At 50.8% G+C, this 23,543-nt stretch overlaps 2 protein-coding genes across 11 annotated transcripts in view; one reads left to right on the forward strand and one right to left on the reverse strand.

Annotated features, from left to right (window-relative positions):
- Positions 1–10,332, forward strand: part of Gse1 (Gse1 coiled-coil protein) — a 282,134-nt gene extending 271,802 nt beyond the window's left edge. For 9 of the 10 annotated variants that reach the window (XM_040279234.2, XM_040279233.2, XM_040279236.2 and 6 more), the window contains 5 exons: positions 910–1,023; positions 1,731–2,102; positions 3,627–3,911; positions 6,074–6,177; positions 6,830–10,332. In XM_040279234.2, coding sequence (XP_040135168.2) covers positions 910–1,023; positions 1,731–2,102; positions 3,627–3,911; positions 6,074–6,177; positions 6,830–6,964 — 1,010 coding nt within the window. In that variant the 3' untranslated portion in view covers positions 6,965–10,332. The remainder of the gene's footprint in view (positions 1–909; positions 1,024–1,730; positions 2,103–3,626; positions 3,912–6,073; positions 6,178–6,829) is intronic. The other variant, XM_040279235.2, reaches the window with a different exon arrangement.
- An 826-nt stretch (positions 10,333–11,158) lies between these two features.
- Positions 11,159–21,036, reverse strand: Gins2 (GINS complex subunit 2). The gene is made up of 5 exons (XM_078032781.1): positions 20,818–21,036; positions 20,484–20,598; positions 16,601–16,700; positions 12,386–12,512; positions 11,159–12,024 (listed from the first exon to the last, which is right to left on the reverse strand). Exons 1-5 carry the CDS (start codon positions 20,905–20,907, stop codon positions 11,899–11,901), a joined length of 558 nt encoding a protein of 185 aa, XP_077888907.1. The 5' UTR covers positions 20,908–21,036; the 3' UTR covers positions 11,159–11,898.
- Between the last annotated feature and the right edge of the window lie 2,507 nt (positions 21,037–23,543).

The raw sequence follows: 23,543 nt of genomic DNA on the forward strand, positions 1-23,543 counted from the left end.
TTGGGTGGGCCGCTAAGATCTTCTGGGCTTTGTGTTCTGATGGCAGGAGGCCTGGAGAGGGAGGTAGAGGGATGGCCTGTAGCCACCAGGTACCGCCAACACATGCTGAGCAGACAGCTTGCCCTGAAAGATGCTTCCAGATGGGTCTGGCCATGTTGGGAAAGACCCTCTGGGCTCAAAGCCATCGTGCAGGAGAGACGGTGTGCTGCGGCACTTCCTTAGCTCTTCCGCTTCCTCGGCTTGCCTAACACACTAGCCTGGTGCTAAGAAAGTCAAGGGAAAGCAAAGAGGGCCTCAGGGTCCCGTTATTTGCCTCAGCATGTTCCTTTCCTGAGATGTAGCAGTTTGTTCCCATTGTAACAGCAGGTCGCGCTCTGCTTTCCCTTTAAGGGTTAGTGACAGGTTGATTGCCAACACAAATCCCTGGAAACATGTCTAGTTTTGTTTGCAAAAACCATCTTTTCACCTGGCTGAATTTCTAGAGGAAGCATCAGCACCGCGGCCTCTTCGGTTTCACAGCTGGCAGGAAGTGCCGCTGAAACAGGACCTGTGGGGTGGAACTTGTTGGGGTCTGCATTCCTTTTCAGGAAATGGCTGTGATTCTGGGGTGGCGCTGAAGCACCAGACATATACCGGAAGGGGCACTGTGCCCCAGAGTGTCTCCTTTCACAGGGGCCATCTCCTTGTCTCTTAAAGAGTGCCACAGCGGTCTGGAGCACATCTGAGACGTGCGGTGGGAGCCCAGGAACCTGGCCCGCGTGTAGACAGAGGCTCCGTCTCATGGCACTCGCTCTCAGTTCTTCTTAGTTTGAGGGGCTCGCCCTGCCAATCACAGTGGGGCTAGACTCCCACCTTCCTTCCCGCTCAGAGGACGGCTGCCTCGGTAACCTCGGGCTGCTTTTCTCACAGACAAAGAGAGGCTTGTTGAAATGCTCCATGCCGTGAAGCAGAGGGCACTGTCAGCAGCAGTGGCAGACTCCTTGACAAACTCTCCGAGGGACAGTCCTGCCGTCTCCTTGAGCGGTAAGGGAAGGACAGCCCCACTTACCACCAGCTGGAACTATGGGCTGCCCAGGGTCAGAGGTGACCCTCAGGTCGTCTTCGTCGTAGACCTGACCTGCTGGAGACGGCGCTTTTCTCCACCTTCTCTCCGTCTCTCTTGTACAGTTCGTGTTTCGCACACAGTGTACAGGTCTGCAGATACAGTATGAGTTCACAGCTGGGCACAGAGCCGAGGGAGGGTGCCTGCTGCCATAGAGCCACCTGGTGGTCATCGTGGGTGGGCCTGAGGCCTGAGCCTGTCTGCGCCCACCACGCCAGCACCTGCTCTCACCTTCCTCAAGTCTGACTGTGCCTCTGTGCAGCGAAGGAAGCAGAAAGCCTCACAGTGCAGTCCTCTTAGCTCTGCTGCTCGGGTGCTCTTTCTATCCAGCTGGACTAAACGACTCCCTACCTTTTCGGGACCAGAAGTGACTTGCTTCTTCCTTCCGATCTGTTTCTTCCCAGATGCTCTCTGGAGGCACTGTTCACAGATGGACCTGCCTCTAAGCATTCCGTGTCTTCAGACCTTATCCGCGTACACAACAATTTTAATTCAGTGTTCCCAAGTCTTGGCTTTTTGCACTAGGTCTTTGGTGAACATAAGCTCCTAGAGACCAGGGTCTGCGTGCTAGACACTCAGCCGGTTAACTTGCAGCTCTTAACCTACCCTCATTTTCTGTCTCTCAAAGAACCAGCCACACAGCCAGCTTCTCTGGAGGTGGATAAGCCTGTTGGGGTCGCTGCCTCCTTGTCCGACATCCCAAAGGCCGCGGAGACTGGGAGACTAGAACAGCTGCGGCCCCAAGAGTTATCGAGAGTCCAGGAGCCAGCTCCTACCAGCGGTGAGAAGGCCAGGCTGAGCGAGGCCCCTGGGGGCAAGAAGAACCTGAGCATGCTTCATTACATCCGGGGTGCTGCACCCAAGGACATTCCTGTGCCATTGTCCCACAGCATCAACGGGAAGAGCAAGCCGTGGGAGCCCTTCATGGCAGAAGAGTTTGCGCATCAGTTCCATGAGTCGGTGCTGCAGTCCACCCAGAAGGCCCTGCAGAAGCATAAAGGTAATGAGGCTGCCCGTCCCACTCTGCTCCCAGGATGAGTTAGCAGCTGCTTAATGTCTTTGCACACAAGCTGCTCAGCACAGCCATGTGCGTGCACTCTCAAACTTCAGTGCCCATCAGGCACCTGGGGATCTCACCAGGCAGGGGTCTAGAGCAGGACCCAGGACTCCATTTCTAACACGCCCCCAGGCAAACCTAATGCAGCTGATCTGTGGACCACACTCCCAGGTCATAGAGCAGGTAATGCCATGAGTAAGGGAACGTGAGCTACTGTGTCTTCTACAATAGAGTGGCCCCTCTGGTCCTTTGAGGCACCAGGGTGCCTGTGCTCATTCCGTGAGACCTAGCAAGTGTGTAGCGACAGCACTGTTTTCCTGGTCCCACACCCTCTTAAATTTGATGGGAGTCATTGAAGGTCAGAGAACAGGAATTACTGCATGTAATTTCCAGTTAATCAAAACTCGACATTTTTAAAAATCTTCAACAGTGGGTGTGATGGTGCAGGCCTGTAATCCCTGTGACTTGGGACAAGAGGACCACAAGTGCGAGACTGTCTCAAAAAGTAGAAAGGGCTAGGGATGTGGCCCAATAGCAAAGTGCCCTCTTTGTTCAATTCCTAGCACCAAAAAGGAAAAAAAATCTTCAACAAGCAACTATTGGGCATGAGATGAATGTGAACGGCAGTAGCCAGTCACTCCTTATGCCAGATCTTGTTTAGGTGTTTAGTGCTTCATGCCTTTAAAGCTGAACTAACAGACATCCAGCTCTGACATAGAGCTGGATCTTCCACCCGAGTTCACACTGTCAGCAGAGATGAATCAGGCCCCAGGAAGCAAGGAACTCTGGGTAGTGGGTTGTGCAGTGATTAAAAGACTCCCCAGGGCGAGGGGCCAGCTTAGTGGTAGCACACGTGCCCAGCATGCATGAGACTTTGGATTCCATCCCCAGCACTGAAGGTTGGGGGAACAACTCCACAAAAATTAGGGAGTGTGTTACTGGATTTTTATCATGAATTTATTAGGAAGAACCATTTTTCAGAATAAATTTTTTATAAGAGGCAGATGGGTCCTTACTCTATAGGGTAGATTTTGAGATGGTTTTTACGAACTTTGAACCACCCTCCTGCTCCTTCCAGCCACACCTTACACACTTCTTTGTGGTCCTGGGATAGTTTTTCCTGCCTTGTTTTATTCACCTGCTTCTTCATCCTGCCATGCCAGGCTACTGACTGTGCCAGCACCCAAAGGCAGCAGGGCCATGCATGCCACAGGGGGTGCTGGTGCTGTGCCCAGGGACTGAAATGCTCACGCCCTTCAAGGGAGGAGGAGCTGCATTTACTGAGGGCAAAGAAATTCAAACTGATGGACTTGCACAAGGTAACACAGGAGTCCCATCTTCCTGTAAGGAGCCACCTTGAGCTCTCCGTGCTTTATCTTTAATCTGCCTGCAGGTACGACTCTGCACCAAAGGTAGGGCAAAGCCTCTGGAGACCCTTCCTTGAGACGCCTGGTTTATCTTCCCCAGGGAGTGTGGCTGTGCTGTCTGCAGAGCAGAACCACAAGATCGACACATCCATCCACTACAACATTCCTGAGCTGCAGTCCTCCAGTCGGGTCCCCCTGCCCCAGCATAACGGGCAACAGGAGCTCCCACCTGGGAGGAGGGGCCCTTCCACACAGGAGATGGACTCAGACTCAGAGGAGGACGACGACGGTGAGGATGATGGTGAAGAGGAGGAGGAGGAGGCTCCCAGGCGCAAGTGGCAAGGGATCGAGGCGATTTTTGAAGCTTACCAGGAACACGTAGAAGGTACAGGCTCTGGGGGAGGAAGCCACAGCACCTAGAGACACAAAACTCCTGCCAGCTTCAGGGGCTGCTTTGGAGTCAGTGCTGGAGCTTTTTCTGGGTAACTAGATGCAAGTCCCAGAAGGTGAATTTCCTCAGGTTCCTGCCTCTGACACTGGTAATTCCTCATGCCCAAAGCTGAGGCCATTCTCGCTGGGGCAGTTTGGGGGTTTGGGCATGGAGGCTACTGGGCTAGAACTCAGACCTCTGCACATGTCAGGCACCTACCTGGTAGCTGAGCAGTGCCCCAGCCCCAGGGCACGGTGAATTACAAGAGCATTACGAGAGCTGTTACTCAGCCTGACAGCTTAGACATGGGCCCTTCTCCTTGGGCTGTCACCTAGTGTGCCAAGTCCCAGTAGCCAACCTGGTCACCATGCCTGTGATTGTGTCCCTGAGAGGCATGATGGGACCCCTGAAAGGAGTGTCATGGATGATGGCTGTGTTTTAAGCTAACTCTACTCCAAGGTTCATTTCTCGATTCTGCCCAAGGCTTTCCAAGTCTGGCACAACCCAGGCCGCTTTGCTCTCAACTAGGAGTGCACACTCCAGCCCTTCAGAGAGTCTGACCGGGGGCTCAGGCTCACAAATCCCAGACTAGGTCACTGCCATTGTGCTTATAGCACACCACTTCTTACTGCCTCTTCCTCAGAATGTCCACAAAGACCTCATAGGGGAACAGTGGGAATGCCTGTGCCAGCATGGCTAGCAAATCTCATGTACCACTGTTTGTCTCCTGCTGTTTATTGCCCAATGTTGTAGATTGCTATGCTGCAAGTAATGTTAAGGTGGGATTGCAGGGGCTAGGGTGTGGCACAGAGGTGTACCGCTTGCCTAGCATGCATGAGGCCCTGGGTTTAACCTCCAGCACTGCATAACTTAAAAAGCACACTGCATTGACATGTTCCTATGATACCAACCTAGGAGGCTGAAATAGGAGTATCACAAGTTCGAAGCGAGCCAGGCACCTTAGTGAGACCCTGTCTCAAAATAACAAAATTAATAGGGTTGTGGATTAACTTAATGGTAGAATACTTGCTTGGCATGCTGGAGGTCTTGGGTTCAGTCTCCAGTAGTCATACAAAAAAACAAAAAGTCAGTTATGACATATCCGTCATTTCCAATGACTTGTTTGGAGTTCTTTCCCCAACCCAGGGCTGTGAGGATGTTCTTCTATGAGATGTTCTTGCGTCCCTCAAGTGTTGCTTTCTCGTGCCTGGGATTCACCTATGTGTATGGAGGCAGATCTGTCTGGGTGTTTTAAGTTGGGTCCTAGCTTAGCACCTCTCCGACTCTGAGCTTATTGCTCAGCTGGTTTCAGCCCTTCCTTGGCTCCCTCCCCTGAATTTTAGGATCATCTTGTTACATTATACCCCCATCCCCAAAAAACATCCTGTCATGATTTTCAGTTGCATTGAATTTATAGATTTAGGGATAATTAGCATCTTGTTTATACAACTATGGTTTAAAATGCGTATCCATGACCAGTTTTCTTTTATTGGATTTAGTTTTAGGTTCACTTAGTAAAAAAGCTAAGTCCTAGGTAGCAATCATAGATGAACTTTTGCAACTAATAAGTGGGGTTCTTTCCTTTTGAGTTTTCATATTTCTGATTTTCTTGTCAATGACTAGGACCTCTATTGCTGAGGCATTAGTAGACTCCTGTTGGTGAAACTTTAGAAGCATTCCATTTAAGTTTGCTGAGTTGATAATGTACATTGTCAAGTTAATGTTTTCCATGTTATCCCCACCCCCGCTGTTGTACACTCCTTGAATTGGACTGTCAGTACTTTTGGGATTGGGATTTTGGTTTGTTAAATGCTACCAAAATTGTTCTAGCCTCTCTGAAATTGGGCAGCTTGCCTTTTAAAATCTGGCTTTTAAGATGCAGCTTTCAAAAACAAAGACTTACTCTCCCCTACTGTCTTCCTAAACTGCCTTTTGATTCAAGATCTTTTATCATCCTGTTGGATGATTGGACTTAATTTGTATAGTCAAAGGCAGCAGGCACAATGGTCCCCAGGAGAGGCCTCGTCTACCTGCACTGGAGAGAGGCTAGTTGCTGCTGGGCCAGGAAGACATGTGGTCCCTGCATGTTGTTGCATTGCCACTTCTTGTCTTTGCAGAGCAAAACCTGGAGCGTCAGGTGTTACAGTCACAGTGCCGGCGGCTGGAGGCACAGCACTACAGCCTCAGTTTGGCAGCAGAGCAGCTCTCCCACAGCATGGCGGTGAGTGTGTGTGTTTGGGGGGTGGGTGTCGTCTTGAGACTTGAATAGGCCCTCAGAGGGGTAATCTCCTTAAAGAGGTCACAACTTGTCATTTCACAGGGAAATTCAGACATCAGTGAGTTAGCTAAGATTCATCAAAGAAGGGGGGTTATCTTCAGCTTGTGGGACTTAGAGGTGCTGTTTGCCTCCCCGTGCTGTTTGCTCAAGAGGACAGAAGAGGATTGCATTGGCAAAGGGGATTCTAAGAGCTGAGACAGTGGAACATGCTGCATCTTTAAGAGCATATATTATTGCTGGGTACAGTGGCCTACACCTGTAAACCTGATGACTCCAGAGGCTGAGGCAGGAGGACTGCCAGTTCCAGGCCAGCCTCAGTGACTATTTTTTAAATTTTATGATAGGGTCTTGCTAAGAGAGAGTACCCCTGGGTTCAATCCCCCATTCCAAAGAGTAAGTACTGCCAGAGTCTAAGGCTCTGGAAGAGCCAGTTCAAACTGTCCTCAAGAGGCCACTGTCTGAAAACATCCCTTTCCCAACTTGACATTCTAGTGCCAGGTTTGCCTTTCCATGGCACACACGTGCACCATACATGCTTAATCCACACACTTACAGATGGAATGAATGTATTTTGACAAGAATTTCCCTTCCCCAGGAGTTGAGGAGCCAGAAGCAGAAGATTGTCTCAGAGAGGGAGCGGCTCCAGGCAGAACTGGACCACTTACGGAAGTGCCTTGCCTTGCCCGCCATGCACTGGCCCAGGGGCTGCTTTAAGGGATACCCGAGGTGACGGTTTCCCTTGCACTAGGCTGAACCTATAGTATAGAAATATTATCTATTTTATTACCTTGAATATTTAATATTTTTCACTGGGAGGTTTGAAGCTTAAAAAATGAGAATGTGCCATGCATGAAGCAAAAGGTTCCAGGCTCCAGACGAAAATGAACGCACTCACCTTGACTTCAATGCAGTCGGATCACCTCTTGTACTCAGCGAGCAACCACTGTAGGACGCCCATGGTTTTTCTTTCCAAAGGTGGTTTTACTCCTCCTTCCCCATCATTCTTTTTTTAATCTGGAAATGAAGGCTCCATTACCAACACTAAAATGATACTGTTTATCGCCCCCGGTGCACGGGATTGGATCAGACCTGGCTGGTTGTTCCTCGTGGTGCCGTGTTACTGTGCTGCAAGAACCAGGCTTGCTCTTGCTGTGGCCCTGGAGTTGGCCCTGTTCCTACAAGGAGTGGGACTTGCTTCAGCTGAAGAGAAGGCTGGGTGCAACCTCAGTAAAGGGCTTATTTGTTTTACTTTTCTGCAAAATTATCTTCAAAGCAACAGGTCCTAGGAGCACACAGAGCAATCCAAGGCTTCTGCCTGGAAATGCTCTCACCTAAAGATAAACAGACCCACGACTGAAGGTACCTTTCTATTACTCCATGGGGGAGAATGTACAGAGCTCTATGTATACATAGATTCACACCCACCAAATTGTTACTGCAGTGGGTGGTGTTTTCATACAAACGTAAATTTTGAGAGAAAAGTCAAAGGTGCTTCAGCCTTGTACTGTGTATATATATTAAAAAAAAAGTTTTGTATGTTTTTATTACTTTAATTATTGTTATAAAAAGCCTGCCATTTTTAATATGTGGTTTGGGGGGTTTTGTTTGTTTTTCCTGTTTGGGGGTTTTGTTTGTTTTGTTTTTTCTGGGCAAAAAAAAAAAAACAAAAACTTGCTTTTAGTGTTTGTACTGCTGCTGGTCAGGACATTAAAATATTGAAGTGTTTTTAAAAATTAAAGAAGAAGAAAAGTAAAAGAGCTTACCACTGGCGCCTATGCGATCACTTCATTTTTGAGTTGCACCAGAAACCAATGTAGAAAGCCATGCGTTCCACCTGCCTCCCCCGGCACTGGGCAAGGCGACAGCAGGCAGAGCAAACAGAACTCGCTGCTGGCAAGGGAGGAGGGGAGTCGGGGGAGCAAGACAGCCGGGGTGGGTCAGCCACAGGCACGCACAGGTCTTCCCAGGAGCACCTTGCAGGAGGTGAACACTCTGCCCTAGTGTTCTGACACACCAGACGGCAGGTGGAAAGTAGAGATCTCAGCTTTATCTAGATGCAAAGCTTTGTGGAAGCCTGAAGTAGGGTCGACAGTGTCTGAGCTGAACCCCTTTTGAACTTACCAGGACAGGAACAGCCAGAAACCGGGCAGATCCCAACCCCAGGAAGCAATGGGGTGACACCCAGTCCTGGCTGCTGTTCCTTCAAGTACCTCTTGCAGGAGAGGGCCCTAACCAGAGCCTAGCGTCCTGGGGGTGGACAGGGCAGGACACCTGGCCTGGTCACTTGGTGCTGCTCTTGTGAGCACTGTTGGGCAGAGCAGCTTGTTAGTGGCTGCTGTCATGCCTGTTTGTATGCCTGCCAAGAACCTTCCCGTTATTAGCACACTCAGACAGTAAGTGCCAGCAGTATTGCCAGTCAGGCACCTTCCCGCAAAATCCACTATAAGTAAGGGAGCCACGTGGTCACAAGTGTGCAGGGGGAACTAAACAGCCAGTAGTCAGGGCAAACTGCCACTGAATTTCTCTGGTTAAAATCTGCTTGCCGTGTCTGGGTGCTTCTGCCAGTCAATCTTGGTAATGGCATTGACTAAAGTAAAAGGGAAAAGTAGTTCTAATTACTTAATGGAAATGCACAGCCCCACCCTGCACCTGAGAGGCGCCCCCTAGGTTGGACACTAGGGGGCAGTTCATGGCATGTAGAGCAGAGGCTAGATACCTGAGCAGAGCTCTGCTGGTGGGAGCCAAGGTGCTGAGCTAGCAATATGGAAGCCCGTCCTGGCCCACCTGCTCTCATGCTCTGCCTCCCTGTTCTCCCACTTGTGGAGACCTCTGAAGATTCTTATGCTCGAGAAGTAATGTGACAATCACGATCCAAGTACAAACCAGGCAGTATGCACAGACAAAGGCAAGGTAAGAAAGCAGCTCACAAAGGACGGCACACCACCCAGGCCCCGGTGGTCCTCCCACCCCGCACTTGACCCTCTGCTCTGAAAACACCCGTTGTCAGATGATTCCGGGTGGACACAGCACATGTCTGTCCTCACCTGGGCTAACAAGAACATGCAAACTGAAGGGTCTTCTATTCAGCCCTCTTCATGTTTTTAAAAAAGTTGAGCAGTCCATCAGATCTGCTCTAGAACTGATGATGTAACCTGTGTGTCAGTATTTATGTGAATACCTCAGACCTCCTCAGTTCCGTGTCTGCCGTATCACCTGGAAGAGACAGCCACCATCTGTCCTGATGGGGAATTCACTAAACGCAAGGGACACCCTCTGATGCTAGGTCATGTAGTTCCACCTTTAACCAGATATTTAAAATGAGTTGTTTCATATAATCAGAGCCAGACTAACAAAACAGCCCCCAATCCATTCCTCTCAGATAACATGACCACAAAGACAAGATTCCACATCTTCAGTTCTAATCTTAATTGGTACTGTCATCATCCTAGCGTGTACTCCTAAGGATACTGAGTCTCAAAAGGAGCCAACACCTTTAGCGGCAAGGAAATGAAACAAGAAATGTTAAGTTTGTAACAGGATTTTCCCTCAAAGTAGCTCACAATACTGCCAAATTTCAAAAAGCAAGCTAAATTTCAGACCAGACCAGATCTGCCCCTTCCCTCTGAGCCACGTAAAGTGTAGACAATTCCCAAGATCCACCAGGAGATGGAGATGTTTAGCAGATTCTGTTCCTTTCCTACAGTGCATTAGCCCCTTGACTAGGATCTCGACTCTGCCTGTTAACCATGCTTTGACTTCAGGTCACTACTTGCAGTAGCCTGTCCCCAGCTTTTTGATCCAGCGCTTGATTGCTAGACTCTGCCTTGACCTGAGGAAGACATGCTCGCTGGTTGTCACTTGTATGTGCCCTGTGCTTCACTGCTAGGACAGCAAACCCAGACTCGGGCAGGAGGGAGGACAACAGTGCCTCGGTCACCCTGGGGGCAGTTTAGATGCTGTGAAACTAAACCTGTTCTAAGTGTACTTGTTTGAATTAACTGTATTGTAATATTATTTGTTGAATGTAGTAATTAGGTATTTATGAATATATTGCTGTAATTTCTGACAACATCCAAAAAATAAAATCTTCCTAAATCATGTCAAGAGAAAAATCTTTTATAAGACAACCCCCAACCCCCAGGGTGGGGGGCAACCACCAACTCCACATAGTTTCACAGGTCAACTGAGGAGCTGGACCTCAGTTGGCTCGGGTTTTCAAGCAGGGTGGTAGGTGTGAGATGGAGGCGCACAAGCCCCTGAGCTCCGCAGTAACAAGTGTTTTCATTCTAAGGTTCCCTGATGACCTCTAAAGGAGAAATCGAATGTCTGAACAGCACCTTTAATCAGATTCGCCATCTTCTGCCCTAGCCCTCCAGGTCTGTCTGGCCCAGTGCTCACATGATAGCCAGCATCTGCTCAGGAGCCATCTCAGCTCTGGACCAGAGCAGCAGTGCTAAAGGAACAAACCCAGAAGGGCAGGTGTCGAGCAGTACACTACGGCCAGGCAGCCACACACCAAAACTGTGGGCTCCCTGGGCGCCAAGTCAAAACCAGCTGGGTGACTGAACATACTTACTATATGGTGCAGGATAACGGTATCCCCTTCCAAGGTAAGGAAATTTCTGTTAAGGGGCCCAACAATTCCAACATGCTGCAGTTCAAAAACTGAAGTGGTTTTCTCTTAGGAAGAGGATAATCAATCTCCTGAGCCACTGCTGTCTTCAATCAAGGGCCCTCTCCCTGACCCATCAAGAGCAGCAGGAGAGCTCCTTTCCCTCCCAGCAGTCTTCAGCCTCACTTAATGCATTGGGACAGGTTTTTCCCCAATCGTCCAGAACGTTGGTCTGAAGTTTCCAGTCAACTGCCTCACACCTATCAGTATCAGATCATCTCGGCCACAGGACAAGAACCCAGCAAAGTCAGATTCTGGCTGACGGTGTTTTTATTATAAATTGTAGCTTAGAAGACACACTGGCCAGCGTTTCCAGTCACCCACACCATCATCCTCCGTGAACAACCTCTAGGAGATCTAAATTTAGTTCAAGAAATGGGGATCAAGAGGGAAAACGCCCCCAGCCTCATCGCCATTCCTATATCTACACCAGTCACTGAACACAATGATGGGTGACAGTTTCATGCAGAAAATCCAAGGCTCTGGCAACACTGAGGACTTGGTTGCCTAATACCTTTTTCTTTTCCCCTCAAAAGAAAAACTGGTTTCTAAAACTAGTTGGGGATTGACTGAATGTTCAGGGAAGTTTTGTTTTTGGTACTGGGGATTGAACCCAAGGGTGCTTTACCACTGAGCTACAGTCCTTTTTATTTTTGATTTGAGACAGGGTCTCACCAAATTGCTCAGGGCCTCATTAAATTGATGAGGCTGGCCTGGAATTTACAATTTGCTTGCCTCAGCCTCCCAAGTTGCTGGAATCGCAGACATGCACCGCCATGCCCAGCTCAGGGGTATTCAGTTTTGAGAAAAAAATCACGAATTTGCTTCTCACCAATGTTACAGATCTAGTCCCGGCACCTGTTCAAGCATTGTTCAGACATTTAAAAATGTTTCCAGAACTCCAGATACACAAGTACCTCCATCATGTCACCAGCCTCCACCCAGCAGTTTGCTGCAAGACAGGCTAGACCTTGCCAACCACAGGCCTTCCTCTAAAAGTCCTGAGATGGGGCACTCTCAGAAGGCTGGAGGTTTGTACGGAGCTTGTGCATATGATGGAGTGCTTGAGTGAGAAAGGCCCCGCTGGTATTGATCTCCATCAAAGTCAAGTTATCCAGCTGCAACAAGAGAAAACAGACTCAGTTGGCCAAGGGGTTTTGATTTTGAATAAAAGCTAAAATACTAAGAATAAACCAATGGGGGTTTTTTTGTTTGGTTTTTGTGGTGCTGGAAATCACACCCAGGGCATCAGCTAATTGTATATAGTGAAGAGATTCTCTAGTAGCTTCATTTAGATACCAGGGCGGAACAGGCAAGTGCCCTACCACTGAGCACCCCCAGCATGGCTAGTAATCTCCTATCTTGCAACAGCCTGAGCAAGTAGGACACTGAGTTGAGCTTCTCCAGGGGCATAAAAAAAACTAGGGGGCAGAGCCCACCAGCTCCAGGGGGAAGACAGCAAAAGGGAGCAGGACCTACCTTGGCATGTGCCTCCTGCTGCCGTACAAAGCTATCAGCAGACACCCGGAGCTTGGCTATGCGCGTGTCCCACAGATCCTTGATCAGGGTGCGGATCGCATCTGCTTTGGGGATATCCTCTGAAGCACTAAAGGAGGCAAGGGATGAAGTTAGTAAGCACCTGCCTGACCAAAACAAAACCCCACAACGGCAACCTGAAACACGGCTTAGATTCAGGAAAGTATTCCAACTATTCCTGATGTAGAAAATCTGTTTTGTTTCGTCTCCATTATTAACATGTAAGGACTTCAACGAGTAAGTATGGTACCAAGGACATTCAGCTACTGAACTGGTTCTCTTTAATATTGATTTTTTAGTTGTAGTTGGACACAATACCTTTATTTTATTTATTTATTTTTATGTAGTGCTGAGGATCGAACCTAGGACCTCATATACGCTAGCCAAGGGCTCCACCACTGAGCCACAACCCCGCCCCTTGTTTGTATTTTGTATAGATGATTGAACCCAGGTGTGCTTTACCACTGAACTACATACAACTCCACCGGTTTTGAAAAGCTCTCAATAAGTTGCTGAGGCTGGCCTTGAACCTGCCATCCTCCTACCTCAGCCAAGTGTCCATGGTCAGCAGTTGCCAGGATTAACTGGATCCAAATCAGACAGTCTATGCCACAGGACAACAGTGCTTTGTGCCTCGTAACTTCCAGCTAGAATTGGTTCCAAGGGCTCCTTATGTATAGTGGTGAGCAGATCACTACTCCCCCCCCCCCCAGTAATCCAGGCTCACTACCAATCAGGGAAGGAAACCACTAGCTCTGTGTTCAGCACCTTGCATTGCACAGCACTCCTGTCCTCATGAAAGCCCCGCAGAGGAGGGACTGTCCTACTCTGTAGTTAAATCAGAAGTGTTGTGTTTTTTTTCTTTTAAAGAGAGACAGAGAGAGAGAGAGAGAGAGAGAGAGAGAGAGAGAGAGAGAGAGAATTATTTATTTTTTAGTTTTCGGCGGACACAACATCTTTGTATGTGGTGCTGAGGATCGAACCCGGGCCGCACGCATGCCAGGCAAGAGCGCTACCGCTTGAGCCACATCCCCAGCCCCGTTAAATCAGAAGTTACAAAAATCACTTAAGTGGCAAATTAGCGTAAGCGTTGTACTATAACCACATGCAGTGAGACTGGGTAGAAGTCAATCCAGCAAAGGCAATAACAGCTTTCCTTTGTAGAACATTCTCTAGACCAATCTTCAAAGACAGACCAGAAAATAAAAGGTGAAACAAATATTGCCCGTCACTAGGCACTCTAGGATAAGCTAGAGTGTCTACATGATACAGTTAGCTCAGCACTGGTGGGCGGCAGATCCACAGTATGAAATCTATGCTGTGAAATTTTATTTATGAACCCAAACATTCAGATCTTATGCTCTGAACAGCAGGTTAAATAACAAAGGACCCTAGGTTCTTGTCAACTGAACTGCAGAACAAAGGTAAAATTCAGTCCCTTAGCCAAATGAATTACAGAATAAGGTTTTTGATAAAAACACATACAATGTAAGGAACTTCAAAAACTAAAAATGGGGGCTGTGTTGTGGCTCAGTGGTAGAGAGCTTCCCTAGCACATAGAGCTTAGTGAGGCACTGGGTTCAATCCTCAGCACTGCACATAAATAAATAAATAAAATACAGGTATTGGGTCCATCTATAATTTAAAAAAAAAATGAATAAGCCCTTCACCTGGATAATACTCACTCATACCTAGTATATTCTCTCCTTCCAGCCATTGCTCCCACCCCCAAGCCAGTCTCTCTTGAAACCTCCCCACCCAGGACGGCCCCCCCAGGAGTTCTCGTCAACACAGAATCCTGCTTCCATCCCCCACCCTGTTCACATTCACACTCCACACAGATGCCTCTGCTCCCTGAGGCCCCTTCATGCTGCCTTTCACAGCTCCTGCCTCAGGGCCTTTCCCTCCACCAGCCCTAGAAGTTCCCTTCCTGGAGCCTGAGCTTCCCAGAGGCTTCTCTGAGCCCTCATACAGCATTGACCATGCTGTGATTTAACTAGTGGTTCACAGGTTCACACACTCCCCCACCAAACCAGGAAGAGGCCCACATAACCATCTCCAAGCCTGGTGCAACGCCAGGCACCTTGCTATTCCTCAGAATCTACCCAAGGAATGGCACTGACCTAAGGACAAGTCTCTGTTAGATGCCCAAAGTTCTCCTTTAAATTCAGCAGACAGTGCCCTTCAGTAGATGAATGGATAAAGAAATTGTGGTGTGTGTGTGTGTGTGTGTGTGTGTGTACACACACACACACACACACACACACGCACGCATACACACACAGAGGAATATTACTCAGCATTAAAAGAAAATAAAATCATAGCATATGCAGGTAAATGGATGGAGTTGGAGAATACTATGCTAAGTGAAGTAAGTCAATCCCAAAACAACAAATGCCAATGTTTTCTCTGATATGAGGATGTTGATCCATAATAGAAATTGGGTTGGGGAGCATGAGAGGAATGGAGGAACTTTAGATAGGGCAAAGGGGAGGGAAGGGAAGGGATGGAGTACGGGGTAGGAAAGACGATGGAATGAGATGGACATCATTACCCCAAGTACCTGTATGAAGATACAAGTGGTGTAACTCTACTTTGTGTACAACCAGAGACATGAAAAATTGTGTTCTACACATGTACTATGAATGGAAATGCATTCTGCTTTCATATATAACAAATTAGAATAAACTTTTAAAAACAAACAAGTTCAGCAGGCAGTCAGTAGTGGTGGTAGCACAGACCAGTTTGTAGTTCTACTTCAGCACTTGAATTCATCAACCAAAACATGCTTAGTAAGGAGCTTCAAGAGCTTAACCTTCTGCACATTATGCTCCCAGGAAAAACCACCCACACTTGCCTTCCCTTTGCTGATTTCATTCATTCGACAAACATGCACACCAGGCACCATGCTGGGGACACAGCATTCAAGTCAGTGCCTGGCCATTTAGAACAGGTATGTGGGGGTGGGAATGTAATGGCACAGCCAAATGATTAGAAAACTGCAGCTACGGCCAACACTGGCAGAGTGCAGAACTGCCAAGAGAGCAGGCACACTTAATCTGGCAGGGACACTTATTGTACTGAACCACAGGCCACATGGGCAAGGGAATGGGCAGGCTTCCTGGTCAGTGTACGCAAAGTCACGAGGACCCAGTGTGTTAGAAGAGGCCAAGCCAGAGGATCACTTGAGAACAGGAGTTCAGGGCAACATAGTAAGACCCCATCTCAAAAAAATAAATAAAAGTACTGCAGAAGAGACCAACATGAACCAAAAACTTACAGTGGCAGAGGAAAGAACCGCAGACAGCTGTGAAGGAGGGAAGGAGAAGCCCATACCTGGTCGTGCACTGCTTTAAATGCTGCAGTCAGGGCTCTGGACTGAAACCCTGGAAAGCTGGGTATGGCGGCACATGCCTGTAACCCCAGTTACTTGGGAGGCTGAGGCAAAATGATTGCAAATTTGAAGCCAGTTTAGGCAACTTAGTAAGACCCTGTTTCAAAATAAAGAGTGGGGATGTAGCTCAGTGTAGAGCGCCATGGGTTCAACCCCAGCACCACAAAAGAAAACAGAAATACAATAAAACTCTGGAAAAGCACCAAGGTTTCCCTCCCATTGGAAGGCACCAAGGATTTTGAAAAGAAGAGTCACATGGCAGTTTTATCTTTAAAGGATCACTTCGGCTGCCACATGAACAAATTAGAAGTCCCCAGGGAGCTCGTGTGGATGTAGGCAATAAAGCATATTTTTACCATGAGTGGTTTCCCTGTAGCTTAGGACAAAGCCAGATGTGAGCCCTCTGGCCTCTCCTTCGAAAATCACAAAGAACCTGGATCCGCATACTCCAGACAGAATAAAGAGGGGTATCACTGCACTAAGTAAACTACATGTAGTTCAGAAAAAGGCTTCGCTGGAGATGACAGTGGCTCACAGTGGGGTCCAATGTCAAGCAACAGGAGGTAGAATGAAAGGCCCAAGAGATTTCCTGGGGGTGGGGAAAAAGGGAAAATGAGAGACAGAGACCCCACAATCCTACACAGAGATGTCCTCCGGATTACCAACCCAGCGCTTTCTGTGATAATAAAAGAAAGGGAGAGTGGGGCTAGAAGAAGAACAAGGGGTCCACCCAGGCAGGGGCCGTCGCAGGGAGAGCTACTCACTGATTGAGCAGGAGTTTGGTGAGTTCCATGTAGTAAGGGCTAGGCACAGGGGTAAAAGTTTCCTCTTTTCGCTCATGATCCCTCATCTTCTCCAACTTTTCTGAAATGGAGATGTCAACACATGTCACCGTCACTATAGCCAAGGTTCATTTCAATTTCCAAACTTCCCAAGTACTGACATTACTACCTATTTGATCAAGTAGCAAATTCCTAAGGAAAACTTTCTGGAATGATATTAGTATCAAGGCCTTCTCCTTGGAAGAAATTCTCTCAGGAAGGTTTTTGTTGTCATCCTTTTGGCTTAAAGAATGTGTCCAAACTGGAAGTTCTTTTTATAGGGAAAGAACTATTTTACCTTTGATGTAATAAGTGATCAGAGATTTAAGAGATCTATGTATACAAAGTCTGGTTCATAAGAGAGCAAGCAACTTGTAAACTACAGTATGATATAAACTACAACTTATAAATTTTGCTGACAGTATGATATTCTAGGGGGCTTAAAGGCACTCCAGCCTGGAGCAAGGAGTTATGATATGCTAGAGAGGCTTAAAGGTATCCAATAAGGCAGAAGGCACAATGTCCAACAGGGGCTTAAAGCCCAGCATCTAGAACCCACCACCATGCTTGATCTCACCCAGCATTAGCACTACCCTCAGACATTTCCACTACTCCCTTGGCCTTCCCTTTCCTACGGGCCTGAGAAGCCCAGTCCTGGCTGCAGGGACAAGGCTAAGAAGCTTACACATCCCTATCCTTTGGGGGTCCTGGTGCACTTGCCCTCTCTCCTTACAGCCAGCTCCTTGCAACTCTCACTGGACACCTTGCCAACTAGGCCTGTACCCCACTCCCCAGCCTCCCTGCTGTGTCCTCTCTGCAGGGCTAGCCTTCCAGTGGTACCCTGGTCCTCTCACTGCATAAGAACTCTATGTACACTGTTCTCGAGGATTGTCTTCTCTCTCCCTGCTTGATCATCCCAAATGATCAAGTCACAGAGAAAACCTCCCCTGACCCAAATCCTTCTCCATCTATCAATTCATTTTAGCACCAAGCTTCCAGCCGTCTGCCCCTCTCTTTAGTGTTCCCCCATTCACTTCTTGCCCCTCTACCAGTGCAACTCCCCAAGGCCTCCATCTCCACTCAGCCAAACCCAATGCTACTTCTCAGTGTCTGCACCTGATCGGTCAGTCCTCCTCCTCTAGTGTTGACCGTGTAGCTTCTGGACACCACTCTCCCTGAGCTTTTGGCCTCACTAGCCAGTCCTCACCTCTCTTGCCTATTCCTCTTGACCCCTCAACACTAGAGTACAAAGCTCAGTTCCTAACTCCACTCCACCTCCTAAACTCACATGCCCCCATTCGATACCATCTGTGCCATTTAACTTCCACCTGGGCATCTACATACATCTCCAATATAACCAGTTCAAACCTCAGTTCCTGGTGCCCACAGACCTCTCAAACGTGCTCCCCACCTCAGGAAACTCCACCTTCTCCTCCAACTCCAGCCCACAGCCTGGGGGCTCTCTCATCCCAACAGTCAGTCCTTCACCAAATCCTGTTGCTTATTCCCTCAGAACACACCAACCATAGCCCCTCCCCCATCGGCCCTGGCAGGGATCATCCCCTACTCCCAGCTCACACAGTGGAGTGGTTATTTTTCACTCTCCTCCCATACCTAGGGATCAAATCCCAGGCCTCATGCATGCAAGGCCGTTTTTTCCCCTTCTTTTTCTTTTCCATCTGAATCAGATTATGAGGGGCTGAGGACATAGCTCAGTTGGCAGAGTGCTTGCCTCACATGAACACCACTCTGGGCTCGATCCCCAGCACGAAAGAAAGAAAGAAAGGAAAGAAAGAAAGAAAAGAAACAGATTATGAGATCTCTCTGCTCAAACTCTCCAACAAATCAAAAAGACCGACAATACCAAACTTCTGGCTAGGGCATGGAAAAATAGGAACATTCCTGGAAGGAATAATGGCTCAACCACTTCAGAGAACAGCTGGCTGTTTCTTACAAACTCAAGCCTCATCCATACTATGACCCAGCAAGTCCACCAGTCCCAAGCATTTATTTGCCCGAGAAAAATAAAAACATATAATCACAAGAAGACTTGAACAAGAACATTCATAGCAGCTTTATTCAGAATAAAGCCAAGAAACTACTCAAACGCCCACCAGTAGAATAGGTGAGCACACAGCCTGCCCAGACAAGGAGCCACACTCAAGAATGAAACTGATGCACAACACAAGCAGCGACAGAAGTGAGCCACAGAAACACCCAGGAATACAAGAAGCCAGAGACAAGATGAGATCCTGGAGGATTCCATATATGAGACCCCAGAACAGGCAGGAGAATACCTAGCACAGCCAGGAGGCCGCGGCTCTCAGAGGGGCTGACTGGCTGGAGATACAGCTTCTCACCACAGTGCAGCCTGCTGTGTGAAAGCTCAGACACTCTCTCCACACCTTCACTGTGGTCCTGCACTTTGGGTCACAACAGGTCCAAGCCCCCAGAAGCTAATCGTGAACTAGGAGCCTAGACAGGTCCCTACTGGAGTCAGGCCTGCAGGGGCTCCCACCAGAGGCCCTCAGAGTAGAGGGACTAGGGATCCCCACTGCCAGAGCCACCTGCCCCTTTAGACAAGGAGCAAGGGGGACTCCCCCAAGCAGTCTTCCCTAAACTAAGTGATGTGGCTGGCTGAAGGCGTCCTTGCCTGCAGGAGGCAGGTACGCCAGGTACCTCAGGGGGAGGGGAGAGTCAGAATCACTCAGGGCTCTTCACTGTAGAAACATGCATGCCACACACCCCTCCCCAGCAAAAACAGTGAGGGTGTTTTTCTACTTGAAGCAGCTGCTCACATCTGATATAGCGAGATCATGAGTGCTCAGGACTGCCTGCAAATGTGATGTGCCCTCACTTCTGTTTGGAGCACCAAGATGAAGCCCAGGGCCTTGGCCATGTCAAGCAAGTGCTGTATACTGAGCTACAGCCCAGTCCTTTTTATTATGTTGGCACATGGTCTTGCTAAATTGCCCTGATGGCCTTGAAGTTGTGATCTTCCTGCCTCAGCTTCCTGACTGGAATTACAAACACACCGGGCTCTTTGATTTCTTTTGGGTACTGGGGATGGAATGCAGGGTGCTTAACCACTGAGCCCCATCCCCAGCCTGGAGACAGGGTCTCACCTAGTTGCCAAGGCTGGCTTTGAACTTTCCATCCTCCTGCCTCAGCCTCCCAAGGTACTGGGATCACAGGTGTGCACCCCAAGGTGGTGGCCTCTTGGCTTTTTCTAACACCTTTATCGAGGCATAATTAACACACCACGCAATTCACTCCTGGTAAGCGTATAAAGCAGTGGGTTTTGGCATATCCGGAGCCAGGGCACCGCTCCTTCAGTCAAGTTGGGAACTTTTTCCTAATCCCCAAAAGGAATCCCATCACCTCCCAAACCCAGGCGGGCAGCACTCTGTGCCTAGGGATCTGGGTGTCCGCACGGGTCACACAGGTGGAGCCCACAACAGGGGTCTCTAGCCATGGGCCACCCGGTGTCCCCGCAGCTCGGCTGGGGAGGCTGAGGCAGGAGGACGGCGGCTTCCGAGCCAGCCTCCGCAACAGCGAGGCGTCGAGCGGCTCGGCGAGACCCCGTCTCTAAGTACAAAATAGGGCCGGGGTGCGGCTGGGTACCCCGCGCGCCCAAAGGAGGAGTGGTCTCGGCCTGGCGCCCGGGCACGGGGCTTGGGCGTCAGCACGCGAGTCCCCCCGCGGCGCCACACCCACGGGGCGGCGACCGTCACCCTCACCCACGTCGGTTCCGTCAGGAAGGCCGCCCCCAGCCTGCAGCCCGAGGCGGCCCTCCAGGGCGTGCACCCCTCCGCCCGGGCCTTACCTACGTCCATCCACTCGGCGGGCAGCAGCCGGCACTTCTGCCTCTGCTTCAGGTTCACCGCCAGCCACAGGGGCACGGCCACCGGCAGGCCGGGGCTGAACGGGCCCAGGTCCCCCTGCCGGGCAAAGGCCGTGAGTGCCGCCGCAGGACGGGGCCCGCCGCCGCGCCCCGCCCGCCCCGCCGCCCCGCGCCCGGCCCCCCGGCGCGCGCCCAGCCCGCCCGGCCCGCCCCGCGCCCCGCGCCCGGCCCGCCCCGCGCCCCGCGCCCCGCCGCCCCGCGCCCCGCGCCCCGCCGCCCCGCCGCCCCACGCCCCGCGCCCGGCCCGAGGCCTCACCCCGATGAGATAGATCTTGTCCAGGCTGAAGTTGGGGATGATGGTCACCAGCTCCTTCTCCGCCAGAAACTCCACTTCCGCAGCGTCCATGCCAGCGACCGCCCGGCACTCGCTTCTCAGGCAGCTCGGCTTCCAGAACCCGGAGACGCCGGCGCCGCTTTCCCGCCACAGCGCAGGCCCGCCCACACCGGAAGACGGATTAAGACAGCCAATAGGAGTGAGCGAGGCTGAGCGGCAGCCAATGGAAGTGAGGGAGGCTGCGCGCCGCCCCGCCCCCTCCACGCCCCCTCGCCCTCTTCGCGTTTCTCCCCGGCTCACCACCCCCTCGCCCCCCACGCCGCCCACGCCCCCTCGCCTCCACGGCCCCCCACGCCCCCTCGCCCCCCACGCCCCCCCACGCCCCCTCGCCCCCCACGCCCCCTCGCCTCCACGACCCCCCACGCCCCCCTCGCCCCCCACGCCCCCTCGCCTCCACGCCCCCCCACGCCCCCCCACGTCCCCCTCGCCCCCCACGCCCCCTCGCCTCCACGCCCCCCCACGCCCCCTCGCCCCCTCGCCCCCCACGCCCCTTCGCCCCCCACGCCCCCTCGCCTCCACGCCCCCCCACGCCCCCCTCGCCCCCCACGCCCCCCGCCTCCACGCCCCCCCACGCCCCCCCACGTCCCCCTCGCCCCCCACGCCCCCTCGCCTCCACGCCCCCTCGCCCCCTCGCCCCCCACGCCCCCTCGCCCCCCACGCCCCCTCGCCTCCACGCCCCCCACGCCCCCTCGCTCCCCACGCCCCCGGGTCCCTCGCCCGTCACCGCTCCCCTTCACGCCCCCTTGCCCCTCCCCTCCCCAGTCCCTCCACGCCCCCCGACCTTGCGGGTCCCTCCATGCTCTCTCTACCTCTTGCCCCGCGCCCCTCTGGTGCTGTGCACCTGGTACTTTGGGGTCGTCCTGCAGCTGGCGCTAGTTTTGTGTCCCTGCGCCTGCCCCAGGCGCCTGCCTGCCCACACTTTGAGTGTCCTGGAGACGGCATCTGCACTGGCTTCCGAACAACAAGGCCAAGAGCAGCTGCATTTGTTTAGCCTTATTAGGCTCAGAGCTCCTGAATACTGTGTGGGCACCAAAATGGAGGAAGGGATTTTTCCTTCCATTTCCTACTCTGATGCCCTCTCTCTACACATTTGTTAAAAACCTATAAAGATGCAGATCCTGCCACCCCACCCCACACCTGTTCAATTCTGGCGCTGGAAAGGGAAGAGGCTCAGAATCAGCAGTTAGCAAGCACCAGGTGCGACTTAGGAGGGGACCCATTTGTGAACGTGTTTTCCATGCAGACCTACCTGCTGTGCCAGCCCATGCATACCCCATGCCTTCTGTGCCTTCTATATCGTGGACATTGCTGAATCAACAGTGCTGGTTAGCACCCTCGCCTGTCAGAATCTCTGGATGAGCCTGTGACTCAGGAATCCTGGGTGAGGAAGCAAAGCTGAACTGAGCCAGGCCTGTGGTGATTTTGGAAAGGTAGTCATAAGCCAGGAAAGTTTACAGGGAGGTAAAGAAGTTACCCTAGAACTGGTGAGGGCAGGCAGAGGACTGGAATCTAATTGAATTTGAAATCCTGATCATTAGATCCTGAGAAAAAAACTCAGAGGATGTGTATCTTCTACAGGATGTGTATCCTGTAGGAAAGCTGCCCCACCCCAGCTAACTCAGTGCCCTGCTCTCTGACTCCCTGAAACCTGCCCCACGTGGTGGGGTAGTGGGAAGGTGAGGTAAGGCCATTGACAAGTTTTACTCTCTAGCATGGCCTGGAAGCTCTGCCTCTTGTTCATCAGCATCGGAAGTTGTCGTTTGCAGACCCAGAGAGTTAACTATGTGTTACCTTCATTCGGTCATGTATCAAGACAAATCCTCTCCAAGAAAATAAATAACAGCTCACTCAGTGCTAAATCATGACGCTCTGAGTTTCAGTCTCCTCGGCTTCAAAATGAAGTAGGAAGACAAGGAGCCTGGGGGTGTTCAGGAGGAGGGGAAGCTGCAGGCCACCTGGATCCTGCCAAAATAGAATCTGCCTCCGGCTTCTGGAGGGCAATGTGTGCCAGCTAGTCTGGGTTTTGATTGACGGGAGAATATTTTCTTGACTGGCAAATATTTGTGTTCCCAAGTTGGCAAGGCTTCACTGTCTGGTCTCCGCAGCCTATAAAAGAGCAAAGGAAAATGCTGCTGGAAAAGTCGTCACTCAGAGAAGCAGCAGGAACAGGAGTGTGGCCAAAGCCCAGGTATCGGGGTCCCCCAGCCTCGCCATCCTTACTGGCAATGCTGCTACTTACCCCACTGGCTTGAGAACAGACGAGGTAGTGTGCACCCTACAGGTGCCCAGCGGTGGTGTCATGATGCCTCACACTTGCCCTGCAGGATTCAAAACGCCCAAAGCTCAGGAACAACCCAGTGTCCATCAACAGATGCACTGAGGGCAAGTGGCTCACCCAGGCTGTGGGGTATTTATATATATATATGTATTTTTTTCCATGAAATCCTGGCACAGCTACCTCGTGGATGAACTTCCAAAACATGCTGCTGCGTGAACGAAGCCAGACACAAAATGACACATATGGCAGACTCCATCCCGAGAAAGTGTCCAGAATCAATTGGCAAATCCACAGAAACAGAAAAATTAACAGTTGCCAGGGGAGGAAAGGAGGGAGAAAGGGAGGGAGGGAGGGAGGGAGGGAGGTGAGC

This window comes from Ictidomys tridecemlineatus, chromosome 15 (assembly GCF_052094955.1).
Source record: "Ictidomys tridecemlineatus isolate mIctTri1 chromosome 15, mIctTri1.hap1, whole genome shotgun sequence".
Classification (NCBI taxonomy): Eukaryota; Metazoa; Chordata; class Mammalia; order Rodentia; family Sciuridae; genus Ictidomys; species Ictidomys tridecemlineatus.

Excerpts from the sequence above, each read along its gene's own strand:
- Gins2 (XM_078032781.1), bottom strand. The coding sequence starts at position 20,907 with ATGGACGCTGCGGAAGTGGAGTTTCTGGCGGAGAAGGAGCTGGTGACC. Across the intron at positions 20,599-20,817 it reads ACAAGATCTATCTCATCGGG|GGGGACCTGGGCCCGTTCAG; the intron begins GTGAGGCCTCGG and ends TTTGCCCGGCAG. Across the intron at positions 16,701-20,483 it reads CGCCGAGTGGATGGACGTAG|AAAAGTTGGAGAAGATGAGG; the intron begins GTAAGGCCCGGG and ends TCTCCATTTCAG.